The following is a 15752-nucleotide window of genomic DNA, read 5'->3' as shown; positions in this document are numbered from 1 at the left end:
TTTTTGGCAAAACTCAACACCCTGGGGCACTTTCAGTGCAAAAAATGTAAGCAGAACTCCACAATTGCTCTTCAAAGTACGTGGACATATGCAGTTTCTCAAACAAACGAAAAAATTTTCATACATTCCTGAACAAAAAAATTTTTTTCGTGTTTTTTGCCAGAATACGTATTTTTTGACGAGGATTCAGAATATATAAAAATCTCATTTTGGCCAAAAATGTTACATATGCAGTTTCTCAAACAAACGGTTCAAATAACATCTGAATATTTCTTAAAATGCTACCATTAATCCATAAAATAGTTAATGAGATTCCATAAAGAATAATTTTTCGATCCATAACTAAGCTAAAATTTAGCAATCAATTGGGAAATATGTTCCATTAACATGGTCAAGAAAAACAATACAAATTGCTATTTTCCCATGAAAATATGACAAATGATCCATAAATCTTTGGAAAATGATCCAATTTGCGCATTTTTTTATCGTGATGATGATCCATAATTTCAGTAATATGATCCATAATTTTAGTCATATGATCCATAATTCTAGCCATTTGATCCATAACTTTGTTCAAATGATCCATAATTTTGGTGATATGATCCATAAATTTTGATAAATGATCCATAGATTTTATAAAATGTGTGGATCAATTAATATTTTTTGTTTCATTGGCCTTCTTTCCAAGCATTATGGAGCATGAGCATGATTGACCGCCCACGGTTGCTACTCCGTTATTGCCAGGTCAGCTGTAATTACACAGAGAACCAACAGATGACGTTTGGGACTAACATCATCTTCAATGTGTAAGAACTGGTGACCCAAAAATAAGCAATACCAGCGCCGGCCGTGTCCGAATGCAGGTCAATTAGGGAATAGGTAGGAAATTGTTGACGTGATACTCGCTTTGATAGAAGCCGACGAGTCATCTGCACTTCCACGAGAAATCACTGGGATGTTGGATATATGGGGTAGGGAGTGTGGCAGGGTTCGTTTTGGTAAACGGTATGCCGTGTATAGCGTGTAGTTTGATCGATGAAAACAATACTAGTTTTATTTTTTTTTATTTTTAAGGCCGCACAAAGCAGAACAAAATTTCGGTGATCGGCTGATCGTTCTGCTTACCGCACAAAGCAGAATAAAACTTTGATGACCGGCCGATCGTTCTGCTTATTGAAGAAAACATGTCTGGACGCGATTTTAACTTTTACTTTCAAATTAATTTACACACACGCACGAAGCAGAACCATTTTTTTTGATTATCGGCCGATCGTGCTTACCGCACAAAGCAGAACAAAATTTCGGTGATCGGCTGATCGTTCTGCTTACCGAAGCAAACACATATGGACGCGATCTCTGATCTTTCTACGTCCAATATAAAACACGAACAAATCTGCACTGTACTGATTGTTTCACTTTCAATTTACTCGCCCACACTGCAAAATCAAACATTTTGATAACCGCGCGACCGTACTGCGTCCAACACAAAACACGAACAAACTTGCACTCTTTACTATTTATCAACTTATATTTATTCCACGGATAATCCACGGATCCCGCGACGAAGAAAAAATCACACAAACCGACGCGTACTTCAACACGATCTATCACCCTTCTTTCCAAGCATTATGGATAACATTAACAAAATTATGGATCATATGACCAAAATTATGGATCATATGGCTGAAATTATGGATCATCATCAGGATATAAAGTTTTATGGATCATAAAAATATTCTTTATGGAATCTCTCGAACTATTTTATGGATTTATGGTAGCTTTTTATGGAGCAATCAGATGTATTTATCGTTCGTTTTTCATTTTTATGGATCGTTTTTCCACATTGAACGGTGCAAAGTAAGGGCTGCCATAGAAATAGCAGAAAAATATGACATCTTAGAATCTTTGTAATCAAAGAAATCCTTAAAATAAGTCCTCAAGATCTTCACTCGTAGCTTAAAATCAATCAGACTGATAAAAATATGGTACCGTCAACTGGGGGGAAGATGATCATTTTTAAGACAAAACATGCAATAACAATGTGTGTTTACATTTTAAATCGAAACAAATATTTTCAAAACATGTACTGCTATACGTTGCAATAATCAACAACTTTAGTTTTCTGAAATGCGTTCGCATTTATTGAAATAAATTAAATTATCACACATTTTTTGAATAATCTGGTTTGGGGTGAAGTTGATCAAGACAGCTCTACTAAAACCATTATGACCTAGTAGTCAAAATACACTAGGTTATTCGTATGAATGTTGAATTTGCTACGTAAAGAAGTCTAAGAAGTCAATATTTGAAACGAAAATATCGTCATTTATGACTATCTCTCTCTTTCTTCCACAAAATACATTTTCATGATTATAATCGAAAAACTCGGATTTCTACCTAGCGGTAACATTACTTGAACGGAGAATATTGTTGACTACCGTTCCATAAAAAAAATTGTCACTTTTGACTGACACATCAAATGATCATCTTCACCTCAATGATCATCTTCCCCCCAGTTGACGGTACATGTTTGTTTTGATCATCGGTCATCCAACAACCAAAGATAAACCGGAAGTCCGTTTGATAAATAGAATATAATGTACCAACGCAAGAGGCTCTTGGTCGCCCAAAAAATCCCAGGAGTAAGGCCTTAAGGTCTACACGATTAACCAAACATCAATCGTAATGTTTAAAATATGGTCCGTGCCCTTTATGATTTCTTGAATAGAATGAGTTCACAGCATGGGATCTTGGTAATCCAAGAAATCCCTTGAGATAGGCACTCAGTTCTACACGAGTAACCAAAGATATATAGATCAATTTCGAATGTGATACAAGCCCATTTTAAATTATAAAATATAATATGTCTACGGCATAGGTTGTTGATCATTTGAGACAAACCTGGAGTAAAGCCTTAAGATCTACATGTGTAACAAAAGATAATGTTATGCATCGCGAACGGCATGTACCATATTTGAAACAATTCAATTGATCTATGGTTACGCATGTAGACCTGAAGGCCTTATTCCACGGATTTCTTGGACGACCAAGAACCTATGCTATTCTATGTATCATAAAAGGCATGTACCATTTTTTTGAATAATCCAATCGATCTATTGTTACGCATGTAGATTAGACCTCTTCATGTTTTCAAAAAGTATCAAAAGTTCAACCTGTCAGCCCAGAATCACAATTCTTATGCTAAAATAAGCCTACTGTCAAATTTTCAGCTATTCGGATAAAATTCCGAGGTGGGTCAAGTCGATTTAGTGTTTTTGGGCTATTTTCAATTTTGAAAAAAATCTAACAAGAGATATAAACACCGAAAACCATCGCAACAACCTCTATATGGAAGATTTTAGTGTGATCTTCAAGTCTTGTGAACATTGCGATTCGTTCCGTTCATGTTTTGACCATGTTGAAGTGATTTTTAAGCTTATAAGTGCATAAAAACACTGTTTCCACTAACAGTCGTTGTTCTATAAAATTCTTGAATTTATGACAAATCATTGCTAATTTAAAACATTTATTTTCCTCTTTTTTCCCTTAACATTTGAGTAATATAACTTCTGATGTCCGATTTACCGTTAAATTCTTAAAAATCAGAAGCTGAACATTTGTCATAAATTTGCACGCTAGGATTTCCTTAAACAACCTGTCATAAGACGAGTTTAAACAATCCCATTGAATTCCACCACTTAATTGTATCCTGACAGATACGTATTTCGACCTCAACAGTAAGGCCGTCTTCAGTGTCTTGTACTTGACTCGACTTAAGTCGACTTAGTCGAGTCAAGTACAAGACACTGAAGACGGCCTTACTGTTGAGGTCGAAATACGTATCTGTCAGGATACAATTAAGTGGTGGAATTCAATGGGATTGTTTAAACTCGTCTTATGACAGGTGAAAACATTCCACTAAAAAGCTCAAAATAATTTTCTTTTCCTTAAACAAGTTATTCGAACAACACATAAATCAAATTATATGATATTTGATGCTAACAACAAACGATTTCCAAATTTGGTTCGCTTTATCATATGTCTGTATGCTTTTACCATTTAGTGCGTCGTAGTAACAAGTGAAATTAAAGCTCTTTGTTCGAACAACTTGTTTGACGAAATCCCAACGTGCAAATTTATGACAAATGTTCAGCTTCTGATTTTTAAGAATTTAACGGTAAATCGAACATAAGCAATTAAATGTCTAGGGAAAAAAAGAGGGAAATAAATATTATAAATTAGCAATGATTTTTCATGAATTCAAGAATTTTGTAGAACAACGACTTTAAGGGGGAAGAGTGTTTTTATGCACTTTAAAGCTTGAAAATCTGTTTAACATGGCCAAAACGTGAACAGAATCAATCGCAATATTCACAAGACTTGTAGAGCACGCCAAAAACTTCCATTCAGAGGTTGTTGCGATGGTTTTCGGGGTTTATATCTCTAGTTAGATTTTTTTCAAAATTGAAAATAGCTCAAAAACACTAAATCGACTTGAGCCACCTCGAAATTTTATCCGAATTAGCTGAAAATTTGACAGGAGGCTTATTTTAGCATAAGAATTGTGATTCTGGGCTGACCGGTTGAATTTTTTAAACTTTTTGAAAACATGAAGAGGCCTAATGCAGATCTAAAGGACTTATTCCGGGGAATTCTTGGGCGGCCAAGAACCCATATTGTGTAATTATTCTATCCTACGCATCTCAAAGGACATGTACCATATTTTAAACAATCCAATTGATCTGTGGTTGCCCATTTAGATCTGAAGACTTATTGGACGTCAAAGAACTCATACTGTGAACACATTCTATTCACAAGCCATATACTATATTCGAAACAGTTCGATAGACCATTCGTTAAACATGTAGACCTTAAGACTTTACTGCATGAATCTCTTGGATGCGTGATACATGTACCGTGAATAGAAAATAGTAACTTGGCTCCGTAATGCCCAAAGTCACATGCACCCACCAAATAAATTATAGAATAAACATGTCTTGTTATACTTGTTATACGACAATTTAGCAAACAAAAAAAAATTAGCATTTCATAAGCTCTCATTTGAGTGGACACGATAATAGGACCATTAATTGATATTTGATTCTTTTGTCTGTTTCATTGCAGACTTTTGGCTTCGGGTGATGCGTTTCAACCCGCATGGTTTGAGTTTGCCCAAAAATGCAGCGCTTCAAAATAAAATCGTTTGTGGGATGACTTCAATACTTTTCTATCAGAATAATAATGCTTTCACAGAAATATGATTTTATGTGAATGAATCCTTAGAATCAATCCTTATAATTGTCGCACACACACTTTCACTCCAACAATGCTTACATAAAGCCGTGGAAACAGGAAATACTGCGGCGAGCTTTGTAATTTTTTCAAGCAGACAAAGATCATGGGAAAAGTACACGGTCGAACATTTTAAGCGTGAAAATGTTTCAAAAACTGTTATAGCATGATTTGGTGATTGTAAGGCCAAAGACACGAAGCAACTCATAAGCAGGATCAGAAGCAGCATTCCGAAAATCGATGAGGCAGATCCGTGCAGCGGTCATGACATACCAGCAAGACCAAGCTACGGCGAACCACGGAGCATATGCCAATATTCATTAGTCTAAGTTTGAAGACCAAGGACAACTTTTTGTATATTATATATCAGATTGAACTGTACTTCTTTGTATTTTTTATCCCGAGCCATTCTTTTCATTCCTATGTTTCATAATAAAATGACAAATAAATTTATTATTTCCTTTCTGTGATGCTCTGCCGACTTTACATTATTTATTTATTCAATTAATGTATTCACGATTCATAAGATAAAAGTCTCTGATTGGGCATAACAAATATCACCGGCTGCTTTTCATCGCCTTTAATTATTCCCAAGTCCTTTGAGTATACAATGTCAATATCAACAGAGAACGGCAACTTCTGAGAAGCCATCTCAGTGCTAAACCCTACTCACTACGGATAACTTGGAACGAATCCATCTTGCCCACTTACCCTTGATTATTTCGAAGAACCAAGACAGAAGAATAAACACTTTGGAGCGCTTCGAACAAATACGGTTCCATGTCGGGATGAACTTCTTTCTGTGGCTATTTATTTGAGCTCCCACATACAGGAATGCCTCCAATCGTACGTCTAAACCACGGTTACGGGTTGCTTCTAAATGTGCATGCGCTCCGAAAAATTACACAAATATCTGCAGAGTTTGTATTGCCCATCGCACTATCGAATAAAATCTGTATGTCCGTTTTTGTTCCTCCCACCGAGAGACCCTCAAGCAATCAGAATCAGCAGCAAACCATCTCCCAAATATTCGATGCCACCGATGATAGTATGAACAAATAGCGAACGGTGGGAGTTTTCGAGAAAGACTTTGGACTTCTGTCAACAACTAATACCCGTGTTGTTTGAAGTTGTTTGGAATGTGGTTTTCGTGAGAAAACGAAAAACACTTCGGGCTGTACCCTACTCAGACAGGATGAAATATTCAACAGGTGTTTACCCAGAAAACGCACTAAGCTGTACACTCTGGTTCATAGTAATGTGCTTTTCCATCAAGAAATCATTCAGAATGAAAAGCTTACATTTGGCTTCGGCAATTAACGAATCTTTATAAATCAATTTTATTATCAGCAACAAAATAAAGGAAAGGCTTACTTTACTCTAGTGAAAACAATAATCGAATTTAAATTGGAAAATAGTCTTCTAGTTGTAAATTTGAGCTACAAAGAACAAGGTACATATCAATTTTGCAGCTCATATTGGCATATCGAAATACGAAAGCATTCTCGATTTGTTAAGAGAAGCCTCATCAGGCGGCAACAAAAATCAATTTTGTATTGAAATATATTGAAATAAATCCTGCATTCGTCCATTCGTGCACTATTTCCCATTCCAATAAACTGACAAATACGCTGCAAAGAAGTTGGTGTTCAAACGACTTCAATCATTTTCTTACATTTTATTTAATACTGACTGCATTTTTACATAATGTCCTTGAAAAAAAAAATCCAGCCGTTATACCGCTCTACAAAGAGCACTTTATCAAACAAATAACGTAACCATCTTCATTTTATTTTTCATTTCAGCATCCTTTGAACCGCCGAAATACACGACCCGGATGGATTCGCTGAAAACCCGTGGCAAGTATGCAGCACAACAACCCGGGAAAAAACATCCGCGCCTCTTGGAAAGTAAACAGCACCAGCAGCCCCAGAAACCGCAACGACAGTAAAACGTGAATGATCTCCAACCGCAAAGCACGGAATTTGGGCCTTGAAAGCTGAGCGGACCCTCTTGTATCGTGTAGGAATTGGAGACATCTGGAACGAAGCATAAATTCCTCGTCACAAAGGAAAACAGACACTCCGGGTGGAAAAGCTTCTTGTCGTGCACGATTGTTGTGGGTGTTGCTTCTTTGATTTTTCCCAGTCGGTCGGTTTGTCTGTTCGCCTGTGCTGGACGGGCGTGGAGGTCGACAAAGCGAGGAATAATTAATTCGCAATGCCAACGACCACGGTGAAAAACGAGGCGAATGAACAGCACAGCGACTGCGATAAAGAGGAGGTGGGTGAGATTTTCTTTATTTATGCTTTGTTTTCCTTTTTCGGATGTTATTGCAGCATCATGCGTGTGTCTGGTTGGGGAGAATCGGATAAATCATATCAATTGGGGTAGATTGGTCGATAGTGAATCTACGGAAGGAACACTTGATTATATGAAAGGCTTCGTGTTCAATAGATACTTTAAAGATTAAACTGTAATATTGACGTGGAATGTAATCATCAACAAGAAATCTATTTGATAATATGAACAATCAAAACAAACGTAGCTGCGCTTTGTAACACTATCTCCAATTTCAATCACTGCTCGAATTATACAACAGCTTATATGCTACGATCACTTTAGAAACTTTATGAATCTTTCTTTTTTTGTTTTATTGGTTGTTTACTCTTGTCTGCAATGAACCCATTTGAAGTAAAAAATCCCATTAGCAAAATTTGGCAATAATACCAAGACTAATTACTGATGTAGTCATCGAGAAAATCGGCTAGCTTCGAATTCAATATTATGCAATGTTTGTTATTATTCGGCGCTATGCAGTAGTCCGATTTTAAAATGTATATCAATTTTCAAACAGAATCAGTTATCACTGTTAAGCTAATACAGGGTCCGGCAATTGAACTGCTACATAAGTGAGTAAAAATAATATAAAACAAAATACACATTGGGAACTAGTTCTACAAAACGTTGGCGAACCGTAAGCACATTGTTATTTTGATACCAAGGGATAGGTTTTACGACAAGATTAGACGCCGGCTTCGAGCTAAAGAGCGGCATGCGAGTTCGCCGGACCTGAATACTGTCCCCATGAATGGCACTGTATGGAGTATTTTGGAGACCGCGTCTGCTCTAAACATCATGTTTTTTGTCCTGAGGTCCTGAAGGGACAGGGACAAAAAACACAAAAGCACCTGCGAGCCTTGTACGATGAGTGCAATTCGGCCACGTCGGTTACAATCCGGTTACCTTCGGAATGATCACCGCAAGCTGGGACTCCAGTTAGCCTTGAGAGTAAAGGCGTCCCGAGCAGCACAAGCCAGAGACAACTTGATTATGACTTAATCTAGTTGCAGTAACCTATGTGGAACATGCGTGCTGCTAGGAGTAGAATTGCCAATCCGGGCATAGTGTATCCATTGTAGTTGCCACATAAGATACATACAAAACACATGCAATGGTGGGAACAGAAAAGAAGGGCTATCATTTAATAAAGCTATGTCCATTTAGAATCCGGAATAATGAAATCATCTATATCTTGGTAACGGATTGACGTACAAATAAGGTTAATACATCAAAACAAGGGTAATTCACTGTACTTTAAGAAAAAATTATTGATACAAATAATTTCTTCTTGTTTCTAGTGAAAATTCGCACCATCTTCTTTATTCCTCTCATCAAAAGTTGCACACTTCCGAAATCAACTTCCTTGGCACATTTGTTCCACATTTTGGTCATCTGAGTCGCGTCCCGAGCTGTTTTTCTACTTTTTCCACTTTTCTTAAGCTTCCGCTTCATTACTGCCCAAAATGTCTCGATGGGCCGGAGCTGTGGGCAGTTGCGTGGATTTATGTTTTTATCGATGAAATCTTCGTTATTATCGCGGTACCACTGGATGACTTCCCGGCTGTAGTGGCAACTCGCCAAATCTGGCCAAAACTTCACGGGACCTTTATGGGCTTTATGGAAGGTCGATCGCGGTTTTTGAGACATTCCTTCTTGTACAGCTTCGAGTCCATCGTCTTATTCGTCACAAACACTTAGGTCTTTGCCCCACAGTTGCATATCCCTTGCCAAAATCATCCGTTTTTTTGCAAGTTTGTCCAAAAAGCAAACTTAAACTTCGCAGGAACTACTCCTCGTGCCGTCACCATGTAGAATTTTTGGCTAGGAAGCTGTCCGAAATCCATTTTGACGTAGGTTCCATCGTCGATGACAGGATTATCAACATGGGTGTGCAGACTTTTTTCTCTCCTTTCGGCTTCCATCTGGAATAATTTTTGACACGCTGCACGAAACTTCGTGAAATTTATACCACAGCAAGTGGGCGCCTAGGTAGACAAACCGCTGTAAAAAAATTCTTGCAGCGTTCACTTTCCGTGCCGCTGCAATACAATAAATGATTCCGGATTCTAAATGGACATTGCTTTACCCGAGTAAATGATTATAGAATTATAGAAGATTATAGAAGTTGCAAAGCAGGCCATGTTTCACTTGGAATATAGAGCCATAGAAGAAGAAAAGGAAGAAGAACAAACCGCAAGCTTCATACAAAGCTAAGCTGAAAATGGTCTCACGTCTCCTGGGTCACAATGGCCACAAATCGGAGGACCTGTGAAATGGCCAGAATTTAATCAAAATAGCTCATGTGACACAAACAGGTAGTGTGACATCTCAAATATCATGGTGTTGCATACCAATTATGGGAATGATAATCTTCTAGGCCACTGGGTCTCAATCTAGTAACATCGACCTTAACCAGGAAGAATTTTTGACGTAGGACTTACGTCTTTCTTTACTATCTTCTTCTTCTTCTTCTTATTGGCTTTACATCCCCACACTGGGACAGAGCCGCCTCGCAGCTTAGTGTTCATTAAGCACTTCCACAGTTATTAACTGCGAGGTTTCTAAGCCAGGTTACCATTTTTGCATTCGTATATCATGAGGCTAACACGATGATACTTTTATGCCCACGGAAGTCGAGACAATTTCCAATCCGAAAATTGCCTAGACCGGCACCGGGAATCGAACCCAGCCACCCTCAGCATGGTCTTGCTTTGTAGCCGCGCGTCTTACCGCACGGCTAAGGAGGGCCCTTTCTTTACTATACTGGGTGTCATTTAGATTTTTGGATATCGAGAGCGTTACACTGAAAAGGAAGATTTCGAACGTTACTAGCGCTTTTATCTTTCGATGGATTTTTAACATTTATATATCAATCGACTCGGACACTCTCATTGTATTGAAACTTAACAATATTAACGAAAAGCTATTGAAAATTTGATTTTTTGCAAAGCCAGCAAAAATCGCATATGTAACAAATCCCGTCCATTCCTAACACGGACATCAGAATGCGGTATGTCATGGGTCTACGGGCCCACCGCAAGATTTTCTTTGTGTAGATAAAAGAAGCAGTGCCTGCAGTGTGCGAGTCATTACAATTGGTGACAGCAGCGCGTACTGACGTGCTTTTTTGCTCGCGCATTTTTGGTTTCGTTTCTTCGAACGCTGTGTTAACCTAGCATGCAGTCGCCAGCGATAGAACTGCCGGTGGGTCTGCAAAAATGTATGAAAGAAGTGGGCGCATTTTTTGTCATTCTCTGCTTGACGATGGTCCGATGCAGTGGTGTCGGTTGCTATGGATGCAATCGCCCATCCCATCGCTCGGCTAGAGGCCGATGATTGATGCGGCAGCGAGGGCAGCGGTAGTGGACGAAAAATAAAATTAGAGAGGATTGGTCTGCTCATCCACGAAAAGTGATTGGTTTCATAATCCCGTGATCTGACCATATGTTTAGTTGTGCTTGGTACTAAACGACAGGTACATTGAAACATGATTATACTATAACCGTTCTGATTCCCCAGCAAAAAAATCAACTACACTGATGAAAATGAAAATTTTCAATTAACGTATTTTTTCCCCGTATGTCTTTTTTACTGATGCTTACGCGTTTTGGCAGATAATGGCGATTCCACGTTACACTGGAAGCCAATGTAGATAACTGCCGGCACAGTTCTATGATGCAAGAAGTTATGAAGATGATATCAACTGATTTTGCAAGATTATAATCCGGATCACGATTAACTGGAATGCTATCATTCTATCATAAACACTGTAAAAAGGAATAATTTGTGCAATTTATAGCCAACAAATGAACGCAGTATACAATTGGATGAAAATTTCCGATTTGGTGCCACAGAATACGGTTCGAGGCCGCATCTCTCGAGCGGCCATCAAGGAAGACAGACGTCAACGACATCACTTTGTAGGCGGCATTAAGGAGGGTGATCGCTCGAAAGTTCTCACACTCCAGCTTGTCGTCTCTCTTGTAGATGGGGCATATAACCCCATCTCTCCACTCCTCCGGTAGCTGTTCAGTTTCCCAGATTCTGACTATCAGTTCGTGCAGGCAAGTGGCTAGCTTTTCTGGGCCCATCTTGATGAGCTCAGGTCCGATACCATCCTTACCAGCTGCTTTATTGGTCTTTAGACGATCCCCACCGATGTGTATCCAAATGAGTGTCTAGTATAGGAACGAAATGGGTTCATATTTTATTTATGCACTTGTTCTCGCACCGGTTGTTTCTATCAAGGTTGTTGAAGTGCAATCATGCTTCGCACCGGTGGTGAATATTCGGTTGCTATTGAGGCAAACACGGAAATAAATAAAATCAGGAAAAAAATATTTATTTTCAAATCTTTCAGAACGCGCTCCAACTTTTGTAATATAAGTATGTGCGTAATGCATTTTGTGATTATCAGATTAGCTAGACACACATCTGCTAGGTGGCGCTAGCTTATATGCAATAATTTAGTGGGGTGGATATCTCGAGATCTATAAGACTTAGAAAGATTTTGTCTTCTACATAGTTGTTCGGGTAGCCATAACATTTATGATGAAGACTAGTTTAGTTTGGAATTCATACGCATAGCGGCGCTAGTGTATGAGAAATAACTTGTTAGGTTAAATATTTCTAAATCCGTTAGAGTTAGAAAGTGGCCATCTTCTACAAAGTTATCCCAATTATCTGTTAGGATGGTTATTATGTCAGTTTATTTCTTATACACTAGCGCCGCGAAGCGATTGTGTTTAAAACTAAACTTGCTTGCATCATGACGGTTTGCACCACCCGAACAACTTTGTGGAATACGGCAATATTCTAAAAATTTCAGTTTTTGAAATATCTAACCTAGCAGGTTATTTCTTATACACTAGCGCCACCAAGCGGTTATATCTTAATCTAAACCTGCGTTGGTCATAATGGTTTTGACCACCCGAATAACTTTGTAGAAGGCGGCAATATTCTAAAAATTCCAGATTTCGAGATATCTAACCTATCAGGTTATTTATTTCATATGCACTAGCGCCGCCAATCAGTTGAAATCCAAACTAAACTGACCTCCTTCACAATGGTTTTGATGATGAATAACCGAACAATTTTTCAGAAGGCGGCACTTTTTTTATTTATGCGTTACTCTATATTTCCGTGTGATGCTTTGGCAACGGTTGGAGCGGGTCGCCAAATTTGCCAACTCGCTATTCACCGAAGGTTGCGTTTACATTTCCCAAACTCGTTTACCAACGACCGGTGCGAGTTCGCGTCATGATGGAGGTTGCTATTTTGGCTTAATTTACGCACTGGTGGGGATCGTCTTAGCTGTTGGATGGCATCCTTAACTTCCCTCAAGGTGGGAGCTGGTTGGCTTCCATCGTCCGCTGAACTGACGTAGTCATCTCCTCCGCTGCCTTGACTTTCACTGCCTGTATTCTCAGCGCCATTCAAATGTTTCTCGTAGTGCTGTACCGAACATTGTTGATGACGGATAGTTGACCAACCTGAGCGTTCAAATCTCTTTGATGATTTTGACGTCGTGGCTTGTGCAGCTATCGTACTCACGTTCCAGCTGCGCGTAGAATGCGTCCTTATCATCATCAGTGCTTCCGGAGTGTGTGATATGGACGTTGATTATGCTGAAGTTGAAGAACCGGCATTTGATCCTCAACCTGCACATTCTCTCATTGATCGGCCACCACCCGATTACGCGTCTTTGCATATCGCCCATCACTATGAAAGCTGTTCCCAGCTCATGTGTGTTGTTTAACTCGAGTCACAAGGGTTGCTCTCTGGAGGCGTCGTTTTCCGAGTAATGCCAAACTACGTGATCGATGTCATCGTAACCGGCTCCACGTCTACATAGGTTGCTATCGACCAGGTTTATTCTGTAGAAATATGTGTTTAGTGAATAGTGATTGGACATAAGTCTCGAAATCGTGCGAATGAAGCCTGGACTTAAGTCCTCACCTCTGAACCACGCTCGCGCAGAATAGCAACAATATATGTCATAAACTATTTTTCAAATTTTAGAAAATAAATGTGGTTGAACCTATATCCAACTTGATCATAGTTGAACCGCTTTTGCTGCTATAAAAATGTTAATGAAAATTAAAAATTATAAGATTTGTTCCTCGTGATACATCAACTTGCTGGAAATTTTTGAGCAAAAGTTGCCAAAAGATTCAACCAAAGTCATTTTTATTTTCAGTCAAACTTTCATGAGTTGATGATCTATGATACAATATCGACTCATGAAAGCAAATTATGCCATGCCGTTTTTCATTATTATGCCGTTACTCTGTATACGATAATGGGAAAAGTATGATAAGTTTCATGGATTGACCGCTTTTACGGAAGATCTGAATCTACCTGAAGACCGACAGTGGCCAACCCATGAGAATTGGCTACGATCATTTGTTACTAAAAGTAGGAAAATAAAAAGTTCAAGAAAACTGTGTTTTTCTAAGGTGAGTTTTATAAATTGATCACTTTACATATACGGATCTTCCGGAGAACCTTTGGTTGCTACTCACATCCGCGAGAATAGGTCACAACAATGATTTTTTGCTCAGAGTACGGCAAGAAAATGTATTTTTTTTAAATGGCTCTACTAGTATTTAACCACTTTAACCGATGTTCCTGATCCTCCTGAAGACCTCCGATAGACACTTTGGAAAATGGGCACGGGTCACGACATTCGTTCATGTCTTGCTCAGATAACGATAAGGCCGTTAGAAATATTTAATTTAAATTATGTCCTACTGGTCTCCGACAGGTTAAGGGGGATGATAATCTATATACATAAAAATGAATTTCTGTCTGTCTGAATCTTATAGACTCCGATACTACTGAACCGATCAGCGTAAAAATTTGTATGCAGAGGATTTTGGGGCTGGGGAAGGTTCTTTAGGTGGTTTGAGACTTCTCCCACCTTTGGAAAGGGGGGCTCCCACACAAATGAAACACCAATTTCTCCATATTTCTCAGAGAATAAATCAATTTTAGGCGAAACTAAGTTCATCGGTTCTACTAGTAAAACATAAATATTAAAATGGAAAAAAAATCTAAAAACTCCACGGATTAATTAAAGAATGTTTTGAAAATTACCCGGATTTTTTTTTTTTGTCCCCCCCTCAAAATATTGTTTTTGGGCAAAAGGGGGGGGGGGGAGACATAATTGTTTTTAAATATTTGTATCGGCCCAATAGGAAGAATTTTTTAAAGCTCTTTTAATTATCATCTTTTGTAGATGTTCCGGATCTTCTGGAGAACCCCGGTGACTGTTCAGAAATTGACCACTTTTGCGAATATTTATACAGAGTACGATAATGAAAAGTTTTGGAAAAAACGCGCTCTTTTATGATAAGTTTCATTATTTGATCACTTTGATGACGTGCCGGATCTTCTGGAGGAACTTCGGTGGCCACTCAGGTCCATCAAAAAGGGGCACCAATCACCACAATCATTTGTTACTCAGCGTTCGATATTAAAAAGCTTTAGAAAACCGCGCTCTTCTATAAAGAGTTTCATGAATTGATCACTTTTACGGACGTTCCGGATTTTCCGGAGCAACACCGGACGGTGATATAACCAGGAATTGTGTTGATCCATGGACATAGACATTGGCTATATTCTATTGGGATTGTTGCTACGCAATTCCATAATTACCCTTCGAAAGGCAAAAAATCACGCCAAAAATTGGCCTAAGAATCTATGTTCCTCCAAAATTGAATCCTGGGAATCAAAATGGCCAAATTGTGAAAACTAGTCGGTAACGACATTCGCGGAATCCATACCATACATTTAATTATGAAAGATTAAAAATTAGTTTGAAAATAAACTTTTGGAAGCGAATTCAAGTCATTTCGGGACCCGCTAATGGATATGTGTCACTTTTTTAATGCACTAGGAAGGTTAAACAAAATATATTAAAAGTTCATTACCAGTATTCTGGGTATAAGCCACCCGGCGTGGTAATTAATGACTAGATATGTCTTAAAACTTGATTTGTGCATATGTACAACATGTGAAAGATTTAGTTCGAAAAATGAATTGGAGGTAACCACTGCTTCCTTCGGTGGGGTTTGACCCCACGACCCCAGTACACTAGACAGGGGCTTTCCCTA

The 15752-nt window shown here is 38.6% G+C and overlaps 1 protein-coding gene across 1 annotated transcript in view; it reads left to right on the top strand.

The window, feature by feature from the left end:
- Positions 1-15752, top strand: part of LOC134213169 (uncharacterized) — a 319429-nt gene that overhangs the window by 283955 nt on the left and 19722 nt on the right. Inside the window, exon 5 of the mRNA XM_062691850.1 lies at positions 7098-7575. Coding sequence (XP_062547834.1) covers positions 7513-7575 — 63 coding nt within the window. The 5' untranslated portion in view covers positions 7098-7512. The remainder of the gene's footprint in view (positions 1-7097; positions 7576-15752) is intronic.

Source organism: Armigeres subalbatus, chromosome 2 (genome assembly GCF_024139115.2).
Source record: "Armigeres subalbatus isolate Guangzhou_Male chromosome 2, GZ_Asu_2, whole genome shotgun sequence".
Taxonomy (NCBI): Eukaryota; Metazoa; Arthropoda; class Insecta; order Diptera; family Culicidae; genus Armigeres; species Armigeres subalbatus.
Note: the sequence above shows the minus strand (reverse complement) of the source record. Positions and strands in the feature narration are given on the sequence as shown.